Source organism: Athene noctua, chromosome 8 (assembly GCF_965140245.1).
Source record: "Athene noctua chromosome 8, bAthNoc1.hap1.1, whole genome shotgun sequence".
Lineage (NCBI taxonomy): Eukaryota > Metazoa > Chordata > Aves > Strigiformes > Strigidae > Athene > Athene noctua.
In genome coordinates, this window is record NC_134044.1 from 15,766,263 (window position 1) to 15,781,879 (window position 15,617).

At 35.7% G+C, this 15,617-nt stretch overlaps 1 protein-coding gene across 4 annotated transcripts in view; it reads left to right on the forward strand.

Moving 5' to 3' along the window:
* Positions 1-15,617, forward strand: part of ATP13A3 (ATPase 13A3) — a 61,956-nt gene that overhangs the window by 18,756 nt on the left and 27,583 nt on the right. For 3 of the 4 annotated variants that reach the window (XM_074911654.1, XM_074911653.1, XM_074911656.1), the window contains exons 3-10: positions 4,115-4,208; positions 6,208-6,381; positions 7,181-7,351; positions 7,658-7,728; positions 11,331-11,411; positions 13,120-13,189; positions 14,046-14,180; positions 14,974-15,046. In XM_074911654.1, coding sequence (XP_074767755.1) covers positions 4,115-4,208; positions 6,208-6,381; positions 7,181-7,351; positions 7,658-7,728; positions 11,331-11,411; positions 13,120-13,189; positions 14,046-14,180; positions 14,974-15,046 — 869 coding nt within the window. The remainder of the gene's footprint in view (positions 1-4,114; positions 4,209-6,207; positions 6,382-7,180; positions 7,352-7,657; positions 7,729-11,330; positions 11,412-13,119; positions 13,190-14,045; positions 14,181-14,973; positions 15,047-15,617) is intronic. The other variant, XM_074911655.1, reaches the window with a different exon arrangement.

Below are 15,617 nucleotides of genomic sequence, written 5' to 3' on the forward strand. Positions count from 1 at the left end.
TACTGTAGTTCTTTCTTTAACAACATTTTCCTTAATAAATATGCCATGAGTTCATGTGCACTTTTTATACTATTGCTACACAAATGTCTATTGCCTATAAGTATTCTGGCAGAACTGCTTGATATCCTGATTAAGCAATCAGGATAGATCAACAAAAAGATACTGGTGTAGTAATTCAGAAAAGGTGCAACTTCACTGCAGGGAATGCATGTAGTTTTAAGGTCTGTACACTGCTGTCATTTCTTCAGTGATTCAATTTGTGATCTACTTTAGCTCCAAAATAATACTTAAATATGAAACTGCAGGTGCTGTCCTACTCATAGCTACATACTCTTCAGGACAGAGGGAAATAGCAAATGCAGTTTAATTTAATTTTGAAACATACTTTTTTTACGGAGTTGCAGATTTACTGTTTAAGCTTCTGATTCAAATGTATCTCTTAGAAGTAGTTACAGTTTGGACACTGCTCAGCTGATCACCATTTGTTAAATTTATACCTATGTTCTAAAATGTTGCAAATAATTTCATCCTCTCAGTGGCAAACAGCATTTCTTTTACAGACCTTTTTGATATTTCCTAGTTTTCTGGCTCTGTGCTTAGCTATACAGTACCTCAATGTGTAAAAATTATGCAAGTGGAGCGACAGTAACTTTGACCATTTCTATTGGTTTTGTGCCCTTTTTTCAAAAGGAATAAATAGTGCTTTTTAGTTGATATTTTCAGTTTGTTAAAGGGGAAGAGGACTTCTCTAGCTATTCACTTCAGGGAACTTGTGACAGAGAGACTGAGTGGCATCCCTTGCATCGGAGGCACTTTGTATATTCCTGAGTTTGTTGCTTTTGCGTGGATTTCAACCTCACTTCAATTGTAATACTAGTAAAATGTATTTAAATACTGAATTAAATTTTCAAGTATTGAAATATTTCTAATTTTCTACCATATTTTAGAAAGAAGTAAAGATCAAATGCTGATTGCTAAAGTCTCCCTGAATTGGTGAGATGCTACTACTTTATTCAGTCTGAAGCAAGCAACTTGAAGTCACCTCCAGAGAGGGCAGCCCTGTGGAACCCATCCATGGTGGTGGTGTTCAACCCCAACTTTCAGCAGGGCAGTAAGAAACAAACCCAAAGCAGTTCTGTGTCTGAGCTCTTGATGATGAGCTTGGGCTGATAATGTGCCAAAAGGGATGAGATTGGAGAACAAGTGCTGTTCATTGCTGAATAGTAATGATTTTCATGACCCATCAGCTAAGGAAAGCTAAGGAAAGATCTCTGATGTTCTCTTATTTTAGAGATTTGAATTTGAGTTTAGCATGGAAAATTACAGGCAGTATGTAAAATATTGAGAATGTATGCGCTAGTTGAATGTTGCTCAGTGAATGAGTCTGTATAAAATAATGCAGATGGAGATAATGATGTGAGTTAAAAATAACCTCCTAATGCTCCTTGTGTATTCCCTGTGTGACTCTACCCAGCTGTTCAAAGAACTCAGTGAATCACAGGAATTATTGCTGGTGCTCTCAGTGCTGAGATTTCCCTTAATGCTTCTTCAGACCAACGGCTCAACACTCTTTACTAGCTGTGGAACAGCCCTAAATTAGAGCAATTGCATTTTTCTCTCATGCTGCCGCAGTGTCCCATAAGGTGCCTGTTCTGACGTGTTGGCCATATGGAAATCTCAGTTGAGATTGATCTTGAGGTTGTTTGTATTTATTTTGCTGCCTGGTGCTTTCCTGTATCAAGTACAGTTGTTGCTAGAAATGTTCATCAAGATTGGAGTTTTGCCTGCAGGCACTGTTTTTGAAGTTGCAGTACACTATAGTGGGGAAATGCATGCTTGTTTAAGAGCAGGCTAGTTCAAGTATGATAAATCTAATAATTCTCTTATGGAGCTGTGAACTCTATTAGAAGTATAATTCTGTAAATACACAAAACTTTGTCTGCATGGCTTCTTGACTGAAAATGTGATTGTATAGTGTACATAAAGTTGTTTGATGTTATTAATTCAAAGATTGTTCTCAGGAGCTTGCTCAGCAATCCTCTGTAAGTTTAGGACAGATTTTAACTGGTTTCATATATATATCTTTCCAAGGATAAAAAGCTGTTTAGTGAAGTGGCAATTTAAACAAAAATGTTGTTTAGAACTTGCATGACTTATGTAACAGATAAGGAAGTATCAGTAGTGCACATATTTTGGCTTAATTTCCAGATTAATCTGCAGTAAGAAAGGTATTCATAGTTCAGCACTGGATAGTAATAGAAAATTTTCAGCTTAAAGCAAGGAGCATGTGAGCTGGTATTTCTATCAAAGATGACAGTTGTTATCAAATTCGCTTCCTTCCATACAGAACAAATACAAGCTGTATCAGGCACTCAGTTTATGAAGTGCCAAGTTGTTTTTCACCTGTGACTGAGGCCTGTGTTGTGATACAGTTTTTTGCTTCGAGTGTGTGTTTTTTCCACTAGGAAGGACCTTATTCAGCAGTGAGAGTAGATGTCTGAGGAGATCCAGATTTGGGCAGCAACGGAAACCTTCTCTGTTGGGTTCCTGCTTCATTTGTTGGCTTAACTGGAAAGGAGGTGGTAGCTTGCAGAGAACACGTGAGGATGTGATGATGTTGATAAACTGCAGGAGTTGGGAGGAAGGACCTTTTGAAGTTGGCAAGCTGGCATTGCTGCTGAATGCAAGTGCATGGATCCAGGGGCTGGCTTTGAGAGGATCTGACTTGAAGTTTGGTGATCTAATTTGTGAAAGTGTTGGGGACTTAATGACAGCAAAGGAGTTGGTAATGGTTGTGCTTTTATCATAATGCTACCTAGTATTAAGTATTTTGAATAGTGGCATCCTAGTCTTCCGTGGACAGCTTAGCTGAAGTTAAGTGGATGGCTTTCACCTTGATTTTTTTTTTTTTTTTTTTGTAACAGCCTTCTGTTTGAAAAATGTCAGTTACAATAACTACTTGTGCTATGACAGTGAGTCTTTAATATCTGAGGACTGCTCATGTGCTGTGGTAGTAAATGCTGTCTTCAGGGAGATACTATGTGCAGTAAATAAAACCAAAGGTTTTACAATGTCAGTGCAGAGAATGATAGTTAATCCATGCCTTGGCAGTGAGCGCTGGCTATTCAGTGGTTTTAACTATGGTAAATAGCCCTGTGGAAATCAAATATGGGCACATTAATTATAAATTGTATACAATTAACATGTACAGTGGTGCCCAAATGAAGGCTAGATACAATTTTATTTTCAAAAATTTAGCTTTTTGGCTTGGTATCTTTCATTTTCTTCAGGTGATGTTGAAGCTTCTGATGAACCTTGTAGTGTGTTGTAGCCTTTTGTTTGTAGTTCTTCGCTATTGGAATAGGGATCTGTGTGCAATATGTTAATCTCTTAGTCAACTTCATATTTTTTCATGCCTTGCCCTATTCATGAAACTTGTGATCATAATCTGTACTCAGAGGACCCTTGAAGATTTGCAACTATGAGATTTACAGTAAGAAATGAACCAATTGATAAAGACTGAATGGTAAAAGAATTGGAAAGAAAACCATTAAGCATATTTTGATTTAGAAATATTAAACTGGGGACTAAACATTTTTAGCACATACTTTTTTTTCTTCAGATGAGAAATGCACATCTTAGGGGTACAGTGTCTTTCCTTGTGGAGGATAGCCCAGCTTCTGAAAACATCTGATTGGAGTTATTACAGTATAGAATGATAGAAATGTGTAATCTTGACCTAATTTTAAGCTTTTTTTTTTTACTATTTTAACTTAGTTTCCATTGTGAAGTTTGTAGCATGTACCAAAACCTGTTTGCTGCATGTAGAATTAATTGTATGAAGTTAAATTGGTACAAGCTCTTTTCCCTCCTTCAGAGCCTGCTGTTTTTGCAATATTTCACTATATTCATCCAGTGTTCAATCTTAAAGCTTTAGTAGACCTCCATGGGTCATTACTACTGGACACTAGTATCAGTGCAAATTTAAGATCAATATTAATATGTTGTCAGTGTGTTTTATGTGTATGCACTTAGAGAAAATAACTCAAAACAACCTGGTAGTTAGGTATACAATCAGTAATGTTGCTTCAATTTTTAATTTTTGTTGTTAAAGGTCTTCCATATCTCAAGTTGAGAAGTTCCATATCGTACTAAACATGGAGAAAGAAGAAAAGAAATTTGTCAATAAAGCAGAGGAGGAGGAGATGGTAATTAATTCTGTTTGTCTATTTTTATACAGTGAAAGAAACACTTATGGTTTTCTTTCTAAATGGGGCATAGCACACCAGGAAGTGGACTGTCTCCGTTTAAATTAATTTAGCAATTTTATAAGGTTACCCTAGATAATATTCTTTTGGTTAATACCAAAAATCTATCAAAATCTATCAAATACCAGAAATCTAGTCTTGGTATGAGGAATGTTTTTGTTGAAAACCTTTGCAAAGGTTCTGGATTGGGTACCTTGAGTTCAGCAGTCCAACAGATAAAAGATTTTGGTACTTAAACAGCTTTTTGCTTTTTAAAGGAAAATGGCAGCAAAGTTTTTGGTTTTTCTTTCTTTTCTCCAAATCTTAGAGCTTTTTTCTTGTCATTTAAAACAGGTTAACACTTCATAATCAGACTGTCCTCTGCATACTCTTGCGTATTCATATTTATGCAAATAAGACCCACTCCCTAAAACATGGCAAACAGTTTTATGGGTATTTGGTAGTACACAAACTTTGCTTCCTACTAGAGCAATGATGTCTCTTATTACTGTCCTGGAAGATACAGCAGTTAGCTTTGACAGGAAAATAGTGGCAGCTGGTCTTTAAATTTCTAGCCCATTCTAGAGACAGCAGAAAATATCTGGGACATGTAGGGATTTTTGCTTTAAAAAATGGTAGATTCCTGTGAATTGATGTCCTCGTTACTTCTTTGTGTGTGCAGCTAGGAAAAGCTGCTCTTCACTAGACCAGCTTTAATATGGAGAGTAGGCAAATACACCTTACAACAAAAAATGAAACTGAAATGCTTATGGTCTGATCACTAAAATAAATGCTTTTTGTAAGAATTGATTTTGTTTTGCCCCAAAAGAAGCTTTGAACTCTCCTGCTGTCTTTCACCCACCTGTTTTTATTGGAAAGGAGTGTGAATGCTGACTCCAGTGTTTTGGGGGGTGAGAGTATGGGTTTTGTCTCTGCTTCTTGTCAGCTGAAGAAGGCTGCAAAACAAACTTGTTGAAAAGCCTTTTCTTAGGAAGGGAGTTTAAACAATTTCTAATAGTGTTTAATGAAAAGTACAAAAAAAATTTGCAAAAAGTTGGTGTCAGTATGAACAATGTGGGTGGGACTCAATGGGCCATTTCATTGCCCTTTTGCAGCAGGAAATATAATCTAATGATGTAATGCGAAGCTCAGGAATGTAACACAGCATCTAGTAAGTCACTGAATTATTTTCTTTTCCTAGCTGTCATCAGGTTAAGTTGGTACTTGCCTTTGACCAAGGCACACTTAATACTTTGTGGGTTTTTTAATGGGAGAAGAGGATTTTTCCAGCTGGTGCAAGTTACAGAACCTTTGACAGTGCGGCTTGCAGTTTCTAATAATCCCTTAGTAGCATTTCTTATTAAAATGACAGGCAAAATAAGCCAGTTTCTCTACTAAACAGTAGTGTTTGACAAATATTTACATGCTTGTTTACAAAACATGAAATTCCTCTAGCAACAAAAACTAATGCTATGCTAGCATTCAAAACTATGTATGCTGGCTAATCAAATGCTTGATAAAATCAGCATTTGACAAAACCAAATATGCTTTTGTTCTTTACTGCGTAGTTGGCTTGTACTAGGTCATGGTCCTGGTGAAAAATGTGGTTGTTCACTGGGAGTTAAGACAGGCTGTGTTGCAACCTAAGTCCTTAGGGAGCAATGCAGAGAGGAGACAGGTCCTGTAATTAAATGTTGTAAACAATGCGTATGCTCTGCCTTTCTGAGGCTTTTACTGATGTTTAGATTTCTGACTGAACACAACAGTCCTCCTCTTTGTTGCCTCCCCATAATGTATTAAGTTTTTAAAATCTTTCCTTCCCCCAGAAAAGAAAAAGGAGAAAATGGCTTTGAAATTTGATTCGCTTTAAATACCACGCTTTATGAAAAATTAATGGTGGCTTCCCAAGTCAGAGCAATTAAAGAGGGTCACTCTGTTATTTGTTTCTGTTTCCATGCAGGAGATCTATGGTTATGATCTGTGTCGTTGGAAGTTGGTGCTAGTTACTGTAGGAGTGATCTGTTCTGGTGGCTTTCTTCTCCTCCTCCTCTACTGGATGCCTCAGTGGCGTGTGAAAACAACATGCAAAAGGACTACACTTAGAGACTGTGAAGTGGTTCTGCTGAGAACAACTGTAAGTCTATGGGAGGATGTGCTTCTTCCAGTTTGCAGTTGTTTCACATCCCTCTGCTGCTTGCTAAGATACACAAATCCTTGCCTCCAATGTAGATGTGATTTTGTTTTACAGCACTGCAGAACTGTGCTCCTTGGTACTGTACGTAGCTTTCCTGCTCATATGGGAAGACTGACAGCTGTTTGCAGAGGGCATAGCAGAAAGAAAGTTTTAGCTTTTGGATTTTAAGAATTAAATACACGAATGCTGTTGTCATCAAAACTCACAGAACAGATACCGTGTTGATATAAGCTGATAACATGGTTTTCAGGTTTTCCCTCCCTCATTCAGGAAAGACACATTTGTTGAATTAAGGTGTAACTGTGGACCCAGGTGTGGTTTGATTTAAAGTGGTTTTCTTCCTCCGTAGTTACTGTGCACAGTCCCTGGTTATGATCTTGTGTTAAGTACTTAGTTATTTGGAGTTGCAGGGTGGTGCAGCTGAATGCATAGGAATCCCATAGTTCCTCCTACTGTGGGACAACTATATTAAATTGTGTAAGGGCTGAAGATGTAAAAATTCAAGTATCAAGACTCATTGCTTTAAAAAAAAAAAAATTCCTTACAAAATATGTTTTCAGAATTGTGGAAAGAAAATATTCTTAAGATAGCTGATATTAACTTGGGAATATCTTCTGTAGTTATATGTATGGGCTCTACTAATCTGTCATCTGTTGTTGACAAGTTTTGCTACAGCTATTGTAGTACAATGCTGTTTCAGTAGCATTTCAACCAACTAATTTTTTCCCCTCTTTTTAAGGATGAATTCAAGATATGGTTTTGTGCAAAGGTTCGCGTTATGCCTTCTTTGGGAGCCAATCCTTTACAGAATCCTAACCCTATTGTACACAAGGTTTCAAATGGCCATGCTGTTCATTTCTGTGAATCTGCTGCAGAAGAGAATAAAAATGATTTGAAAAAATATTTGCCGGTAAGTAAACCTGCAATACTACAGCTGCTAATTTTCAAAGTATCTCAAGTAGTATCTAGAGTAAACACGCCACAATACAGTACACATAAGCTGCTACTTTTGACTAAAAGGCTCACTTGAGGTGGAGCACAAATCTTTTCCTCAGTAACCTGTAAGTGGAAATTATGGAATTCTAGAAAGATTATTTTGAAAGAAAACTTCATTTTTCAGTGAAGTTTTTCTAATTCACTTTCCGTCACTCCAGGATAAAGTCAGAAGAGGTCTTAAGTGGTGCTAATACGATATCTATGTCTGTTACCCTTATAGATTCGTTATTTCACACACCACAGTGTGAAGTATTTCTGGAATGATTCAGTTCAAAATTTTGATGTTGTACGGTAAGAATACTTTTTTTCTTTTGTGTTGTGCTTCAAAATTCATTTTTAAAAAAGTACAGTAGCATGCCTAAGAATGTGGTGAAAATCAGTATCGTATTCTGACCAGCTGTTTTAGCTCATTGAGTCTTTGTTTAAACCATAGTGAGAGCAGGGAGATTTTAACTTGGTGCCACTTTGGAAGGAAGGTATTTGTTTAATCTACCTTTATCAAGCATGATTCGTATAGAGTGACAGGCTGCATGCCTCTGCAGGCTTTTTGCCTGTTCTTGGAGTGTCATTTGAGAATTAGAGCACCTGTTTATAGACAGTAGGTCTCCTTCTATACACCCCGATGGAATAAATTACATGTTTTGTGTTGCTGCTGAACTAGACCCAAAAGGAGTGTCTAGGAAGAGGGCAATTCACCAAACACCTTGTTGCTCACCTTTGTGTAGGTCTGCTGCCACATTTTCGTCCGGTTGAGCTGAATTTGATCCTTCTTTTGTTACTCTTCAGTAACAAAACCAAGTCTCTTGCATTGATAAGAAAATGTCTTTCAGTGGGCAGTGTTAGCCATGCTCACTAAATTTGATGTGCTGTATTTTCTTTTATCCAGCAGCACTGTTGCATGATGGTTAAAGAAGAAAGTTCTTTTTTCTGGTGCTACTGATAAGGCCTTCTCATAGTGCTAACAAGTTAAATGAAAACAGGCTTATCTGTTTTTGACAATTGCTTGTTAAGAAGTTCAGATCAGAAATATAACCTCTTTTTAACTTAAATCAGTGTTCACTGCCTTGAACTATCATGTGGAAAAGTCCAAGCACTACACATAGAAAAATTAATGGCCAGTGACTGAAGGAAAATAAAACAGCCAAAATTTCTGTAGTAAGAAACATAGTCTGCAAATGTTTCTTACGTTTTTGAAAAAAACGTGTGCAAATAGTATGGAAAATTATCAGCAATGGCAACAATTTAAAGAAGTGATCATAATACAAGCAGTTACAAAACTGAGCCACTCCTCTGGGAGGGTGGAAATGTCTCAGTTCATGTGTAAATAATTAAAAGCTTTGTATGCATTTTTTATGTTAAGCCTCCCAAGAATTAGTGGTTCAGGTAGTAATGCTTGTCATTTTGCATTACAGGGTCTTGTTTTCGTGCATATAGTGTTGCTAATTTAAACTGTTCAAAAGGGAATATTTCCCACAGATGAGATTAAAAAAACCTGAAAAACTATACTTTTACTCTAAGAACAGATATGGGAAAAAAATCATACGACTCTACGTGTTAAGAAAAAAAAATATTCCTTAGCATTAAAGCAGTGACTTGAAACTTGGCTTTTGTTGGCTCTTTGACTGTGCCTTTTGATGTTCTTGTGATAACTCAGCCAATTTATAAGCCCTGGAAAAATCTCAAATATGCCTGTGAAGTTATGTGAGCATTTATTCAATCACATTCTTGCTGATATGCCAAACTTTCATTTGTTTGATGTATTAACGACAACTGAGCCTGACCACTTGTTTAGTCAGGTACTGTAGCTGAGCTGGACGCTATTATTTAGCAATTGGATGATGAAGAGGAGAAACAGCTGGATCTGAGACATGCCCAATACAGGCAGAGTACTAAGTCACTTTTGCACAAGGTCAAATAAGAATGAGAGTTTGCTGTAACTTCAAAGTGAATTAGGTATGATCATATGAAGTACTAGATATCATCTGTGAAATAATAGCTGAATTTATGAATGATAATGTTCTGGAAAGAAGTCTTAAAAACTTGTCCTTCATTTTCTTAATCTCCTCTTAGTTTATGTACAACCCAGAAATTGGTATTAGCTAATAACATGGCAGAGAATAAAGCTAATACTTGTAAATAGAGGGTATATGAGACTGAGGGCCTTAAAGTCCATAAGGCAAGCAACGTAATAGTTGTAGTTGTGATCTAAGTACAGTAATGCATCGTGAAGATAGATTCACTCTATGCAGTTCACTGTGCAAGTATCCAGAGACAGAACAGTTTGATCACATAATTAAAGACTTAACACAGTACAGAAGGGAGGCAAATTAAGATTTCTTGGGCAACTAATTCAGTTACGAGAACTTGCTTTTGTACCATTGTTCTTTTTATAATAATGTAATATTAAGATTACAGTTTCAAACACAGGAAATGCAAGTGTAATTGTTCTTAAACTAAATCAGACTTGGTCACATAGCCAAAGAGGATGCAACTTTGACCTTGTATGTCTGTTTTGTTTTAGCTGGTGTCAACGGAATCTTGGAGTTGATGAGTGCTTTATGTAATAAACTGTGTGCACACAGGGATTTTATTTTTTTAAAATGGCCTGGGAATTCAGTACTGTAACAGTACTGTAAAAAGCAAATGATATCCTGCTAGAAGCTTTGTCTTTGCATGGATGTTACACAGATAGGTATTCATAGTTGCATACCATACTTCATTTTAGGGACCCTTCTTAAACGCAGTGTTACGTTCCTTTTTGTTCAGGAAAAGAAAAATTGAATCATTTGGGATAGAATGGGGAGAAAGGCACAGTTATTCACAGAAAATTATATATTTATTAATCTAAAAATTGTAATTTTGAAATCCTTGAACTTGAAAACTTTTAGGGAAACCTTGTAGGCCTATGGCCAGGTGAACACATTAACATTTTCACCTTCTGTTCTTTTACGAAAAGTTGGCAGAAGCATGGTCCTGACCTTTGCAATGGTGACGATGTTTAAACCTTTTCCTGTGTTCTAGAGAATGGAAATAATTGTTACTGTATATGCACAATAAAGAGGTTTTTTCTTAGCTGGGACAACTCTGAATCCTTTTCAGTAGATAACTTAATAGATATCCAATATTAAAAAGACTTGTGTTGAATAGTGCTAGTTTTGTAATGGCAACTGTGAAAGCCTTTTGGAAGGTAATGATATTTTCTGGTGCATTCAAAGTATGTCTGCTAGAAAATGCCTGGATATTGTGCATGATATATCTCACTGAGTTTAGTAGTTGAAATGATCCCACAGCAGAAAACGTTGTGATGTTTCAGGTGTGCCTGCTATCTGTAGATCTTCTAAATTATAGCATATGCTTTCACAGCATGTAGAAAAGTCCTGTGAAGATGAATGATAAGGAAATACTTAAAATGTAGGCTGTACTTTACCTAGTCATGGATAAAATTTTGATAGCGAAATGCTGCAAAATAGCTTCAGTAAAATTGATTAATAATAGTTTCTAAAATGCTTCCATTACTAGAGACGAAAGATAATCTGAAGAAATACTAATCCATATTGATTTCATATAATGTTTTAAAAAACGTGCTTACTTTTTCTTTTTAGAGGCCTTTGAATACTAGTTAAGCTAGTCTTTTACTTCAGTTTTAAGTGTACCTTAATTTTGGTTGAAATAGATACGACTGTCCTATGGAGTAAGACATGTCAACAAGAGGACTTCTTTTAACATGTCTGGTATCTGCAGCTGTGACAAAAATAGCTAGACAGACATTAATCTGTAGACTTTGTTCTTTTATAATATGGTGTAACTCTTGACAAAGACCTAGCTCTTTTGTGTTACTGAATACTTAAATACAAAGTTTCTTAAATAACTTACTGACTTTTTCCTTTACTTAGAGGTCTAGATGAATCTACGTTCTGTTCTTCAATTCATAATGAACACAGCACAGGACTGACAAAGGGAATGCATGATTACAGGTAATATTATATTAATTGAGGGAAGAAGTGGTTTTGTTCCATTACCTGTGCTCACAGTGTTAGCAAAGTTAGAAGACAGTTGAGTGATTAGTGTTTACAGACAGGCTTTTACGCTTTCTTCAAAGAAGGCTGTTAGATGCATGAAATTCTTGTTTTTCTTACCTATGCATTGAGTAGGAACTAGACTCTGATAGTGTTGACTTTCCTCAAACTACACTAACCATGGGAATTAAAGTGTTGCTTAAAGTAATTCAGAATATATTTCTGAAATCATATTTACTACTTATCATTTTGAAATAAGTGTACAAACTGAATAGCAAGCAGTTGTGTTTTCAACCATGTTGGCAGGTATACAGTGAAATTTGACAGTTGATGTAAAACAAAGTAGGGTTTTTTTTTCCACATAACTCACCTTTAAGAGACATAAATGTTACCGTTAACTTATTGTCATTGTTGAAGGGCATGTATCAGTTCAGAGACAAATAGACTGAATCTGAGTGGAAAAGTCCATCAGGACTTCTTTAGATGGAAAGATTCTTATTAGTCTCAAGATGCAGATTGCTGAAGGAAACACTGAGGGAGATCACTCTGTTGCTTCTTAGTTTCTTTCCCGTCCTTGGTCATTGTGAGAGAGGGGATAGTGTGCTAGATGGCTGAGAAGGAATATTGGATACCAGGAAGCAGAAAACTTAGCCTACACTGTAACTCATTTCTTATTTTAGGAAGATCAGGCTGAAACTTCCCAGGTCTCAGGACTTTGGCTTTAATTTTAAAAGCTTAGTTAGTGTCACAGGTGTGTCCCATAGCTTGCTGGGGCCAAAGGCATTCCCTGCTTTTTCTTTTAATTCCAGTTGGCAAAAAATAACTGGGGGGTAAAAAATTAATTCTTTAACATGCCATTTTAGTGTAAATATAACTGTCAAGGGACATAAGTGCACAGGAAGAACTTGGTTTAGAAAAAAACATTTAAAATGTAACTTTAATGGTATGTAGTTCAGGGATTTCTTAGTGCTCAAATGTGAACAGCAAGCTGCAATATGTACTTAATTATTGATGTGCCTATTTATTATAGTTTGGCTTCTGTGGCATTCCTGGCTGTTTTTTGAAATGAGACCTTCTTAGAGTTTTAAAATGTGGAAGCATTTGCTTGCTCATCATACCACTTTTTGTCAGTTTGTATCTTTTCCTACAATAAAAGCTTTTTTCTTGAAGAACATCCTTTAAAGGCTTCTTCATGTCAGTGTCACTTAACCAGCTCACATCCAATCAGAGGTTAGTTTCTTGTTCCCCCTTCATAATTTGCCTTTCTCCATGCTAAGGATAAAGCTAAGATACAGAACCATGAAAACAGTGTCTTACTGCAGAGTAAGAGTTAACACTTGTTTGAGCTTAATTTAATGACAACCCCATATTGCCTTTCAGAATTACATGTGTAATAACATTGGACCTTTACACAGTTTACAGGAAAATCTAATTTTGAAAGAACCTAAAAATTAAGTTAGTTTAAATTGAAATACAAAATAATTATCTTTGCATTGGAACACTTCACTGGGTAAATGTTTCCTGATAAACACCTTTTGAATCAGTATGATAAATAAAAGGAGCCACAGATGAAGTAATATTTTATACTTTCTCATATTAATGGAATTACTTTGAAGTGAATAAGATTTCTAATAAAATTAACTGTCTTAATTTTTTTTTAATGCAGAAAAGCATTCTATGGAGTAAATGAAATTGCTGTGAAAGTGCCTTCCATTTTTAAGCTTCTGATTAAGGAGGTGAGATCTTTTCTTCAACAAATTTTTTTAAAAAGTATATAATTAAAAGCTAATTAAAGAACAATGACTGTTGGATTGGTCTGTGAGTAATCACGTAAAACAGAAACCTTCCCCCAGAGCCCAGCAATATAAAGCAAAATGATATGGACCTTTATTTTTTGAGCTCTCCAATCTAAAGAGACCTTAGCTATGAGCTCTTCAGAGTTCACAACCTGGTGCCTTAAAAGGATGTTAGAAAATGTGTCAGAATTCTTTGAAATGATATGTATCTTATTTTTTATTGTTAATTTCGAACATAAAATGACCAGTTGTGTTCTCCATTATCAGCCCAGGGATTATACATTACAGCATACACATTGAATCAAATGTGGTTTTGCATATACTTTTATTGGATTTGTTCCATTTTCCTTTTATCAGGTGGATTTGAATAATTTTGTTTATCCATGTGCTATAATAATGCATGGTAGAAACTTTTGAACAAAGGAACTCTCCAACCTGAACTAATGGAATAAGAGCTTGAGGTGTCAGTGTATTTATTAATTAGCAATAGATAATAACATCCATATTAATTCAAGAATGTAACAAGGTGCAACAGATGTTCCTATCATTTTGCTTTGAGGTGTAGGGAAAAATGCAGTCTTAAAAATATGTGTTCTTGTATTAGTGAGAACTGTGTTTTTGACAGGTTGAGTACGTAGTGAAGCAGAGGGATCAGTTTGTCAAAAGAGACAAAAATATTGTATATAAAGAACTGAGGGGTTTTCTCCTCCATGGAGGAGAAGGATGATTCTGACTCTTCTGATGGAGAATGCTTGTGACCTTTTGGTGTAACTTTAATGTTCTGTCACTCTTCTAGGTTCTCAACCCTTTTTACATTTTTCAGTTGTTCAGTGTGATATTGTGGATCACTGATGAATATCACTACTATGCATTAGCAATTGTGATCATGTCTGTAATATCCATTGTTAGCTCACTCTACACCATTAGAAAGGTAAGTTCAAAGAAAACAGATGCATCTTTTCAGCTTTTTACATATTGGTTTATTTTGATGTGAAATTGCCTACAAATCTTTAAAAATTTTTCAGAGGTATACATGTAGAATATTGTTATGGGTCTTCCCTTTTTGAGCTGCAAGAATTTGGATTTACAGTTCTCTTTGAGACCCTTCTCTGCAGATTTTCCATGCTGTTGAAATCAGTAGGTTAACCTCAGATAAAAGAAACACTACTGCACGTAAATAAAACCTGAACACAAGTTTATGTATCAAGTTGTGTTGACATTAGTGATTTCATCTTGCATTGTTTGAAAAAGTTTAACAAAATTGAGCACCAGCCAAACGTGTGGATTGTTAAATTGGTGATGCATTTTTCTTTGTAGACTTCATAATAGCTGATGGAAATTAAAGTAGTAATTATCCTTAAACTGCATTCTCTGAATTCAGACCAGAGACAAAAAAAAAATTTACATTAATCCAAATTCACACAACTACTGCAGTTTTTACTTATGTATATTAATGACTACATGTTTTTTTTAAAATTTTGCGTGGCAATGTGAATTTGCTTCCAAAATGCTGTTAGAAGTAGGAACCTGTACAGGTTGATGCACTAAAACTTTATTTTCCATTGAGTTTCCTAAACTGTGTTCAAGAGAATGTTTTGAGTAACATCTGTTGTAAAAGAATGTTAATAAAGAATCTCATCACTTCTACTTGTAGAGACAGAATGTACATTTAGAAGAAAACAACCTGTGCTTTTAAGTAATAAACTGTTTTCTCCCCTTTGCAGCAATATGTTATGTTACATGACATGGTAGCAGCTCACAGCATTGTCAGGGTTTCTGTCTGCAGAGGAAACCAAGGTAAATTTCACAGGTGGTTTGGAAGGCTGAGTTTAAACTGTTCATTAAGTATAAGTGCAAAGTTCGTGTGCATCTGTTCTTTCTTTGATCAGCTTGAAATGCTTGCATTTCTTAGCGAAATAGCATGGGAAGAGGAGAAGTTGCAAAGTGGAATTTAGACAGAATAATCATCTGTTCAGGATTATCTTTCTAGATGATATTTTTAGTGAGTATCAGGTTTGCTCTAGATGAGGTGCTTGTCCTATTCCTGTTTCTCATTATCTACAACTCCAGATATATAGCTGTCATTGTAGTTTCTTTCTTGGCTTAAAGACATGCATGCATGGGATTTCCATTACAGTTTATTACCCAGAAGGGTCTGCAAGTTGATTTCTGGACTTCTGCTCATTTGGATACCATAGTAGTTGAAGATGGGTAGGTTGTGGTTTGTGATACTCTTTTGTGAGACATACATTTGTGTTGGACTTTCATCTTTGTACTGAAGCTATACTGTAGTTAATTGTTAATATCTTTTGTACAAGCTTTATTCCTTTCATTTATTATGATGAACTATATCCACATGGTCTAGAGT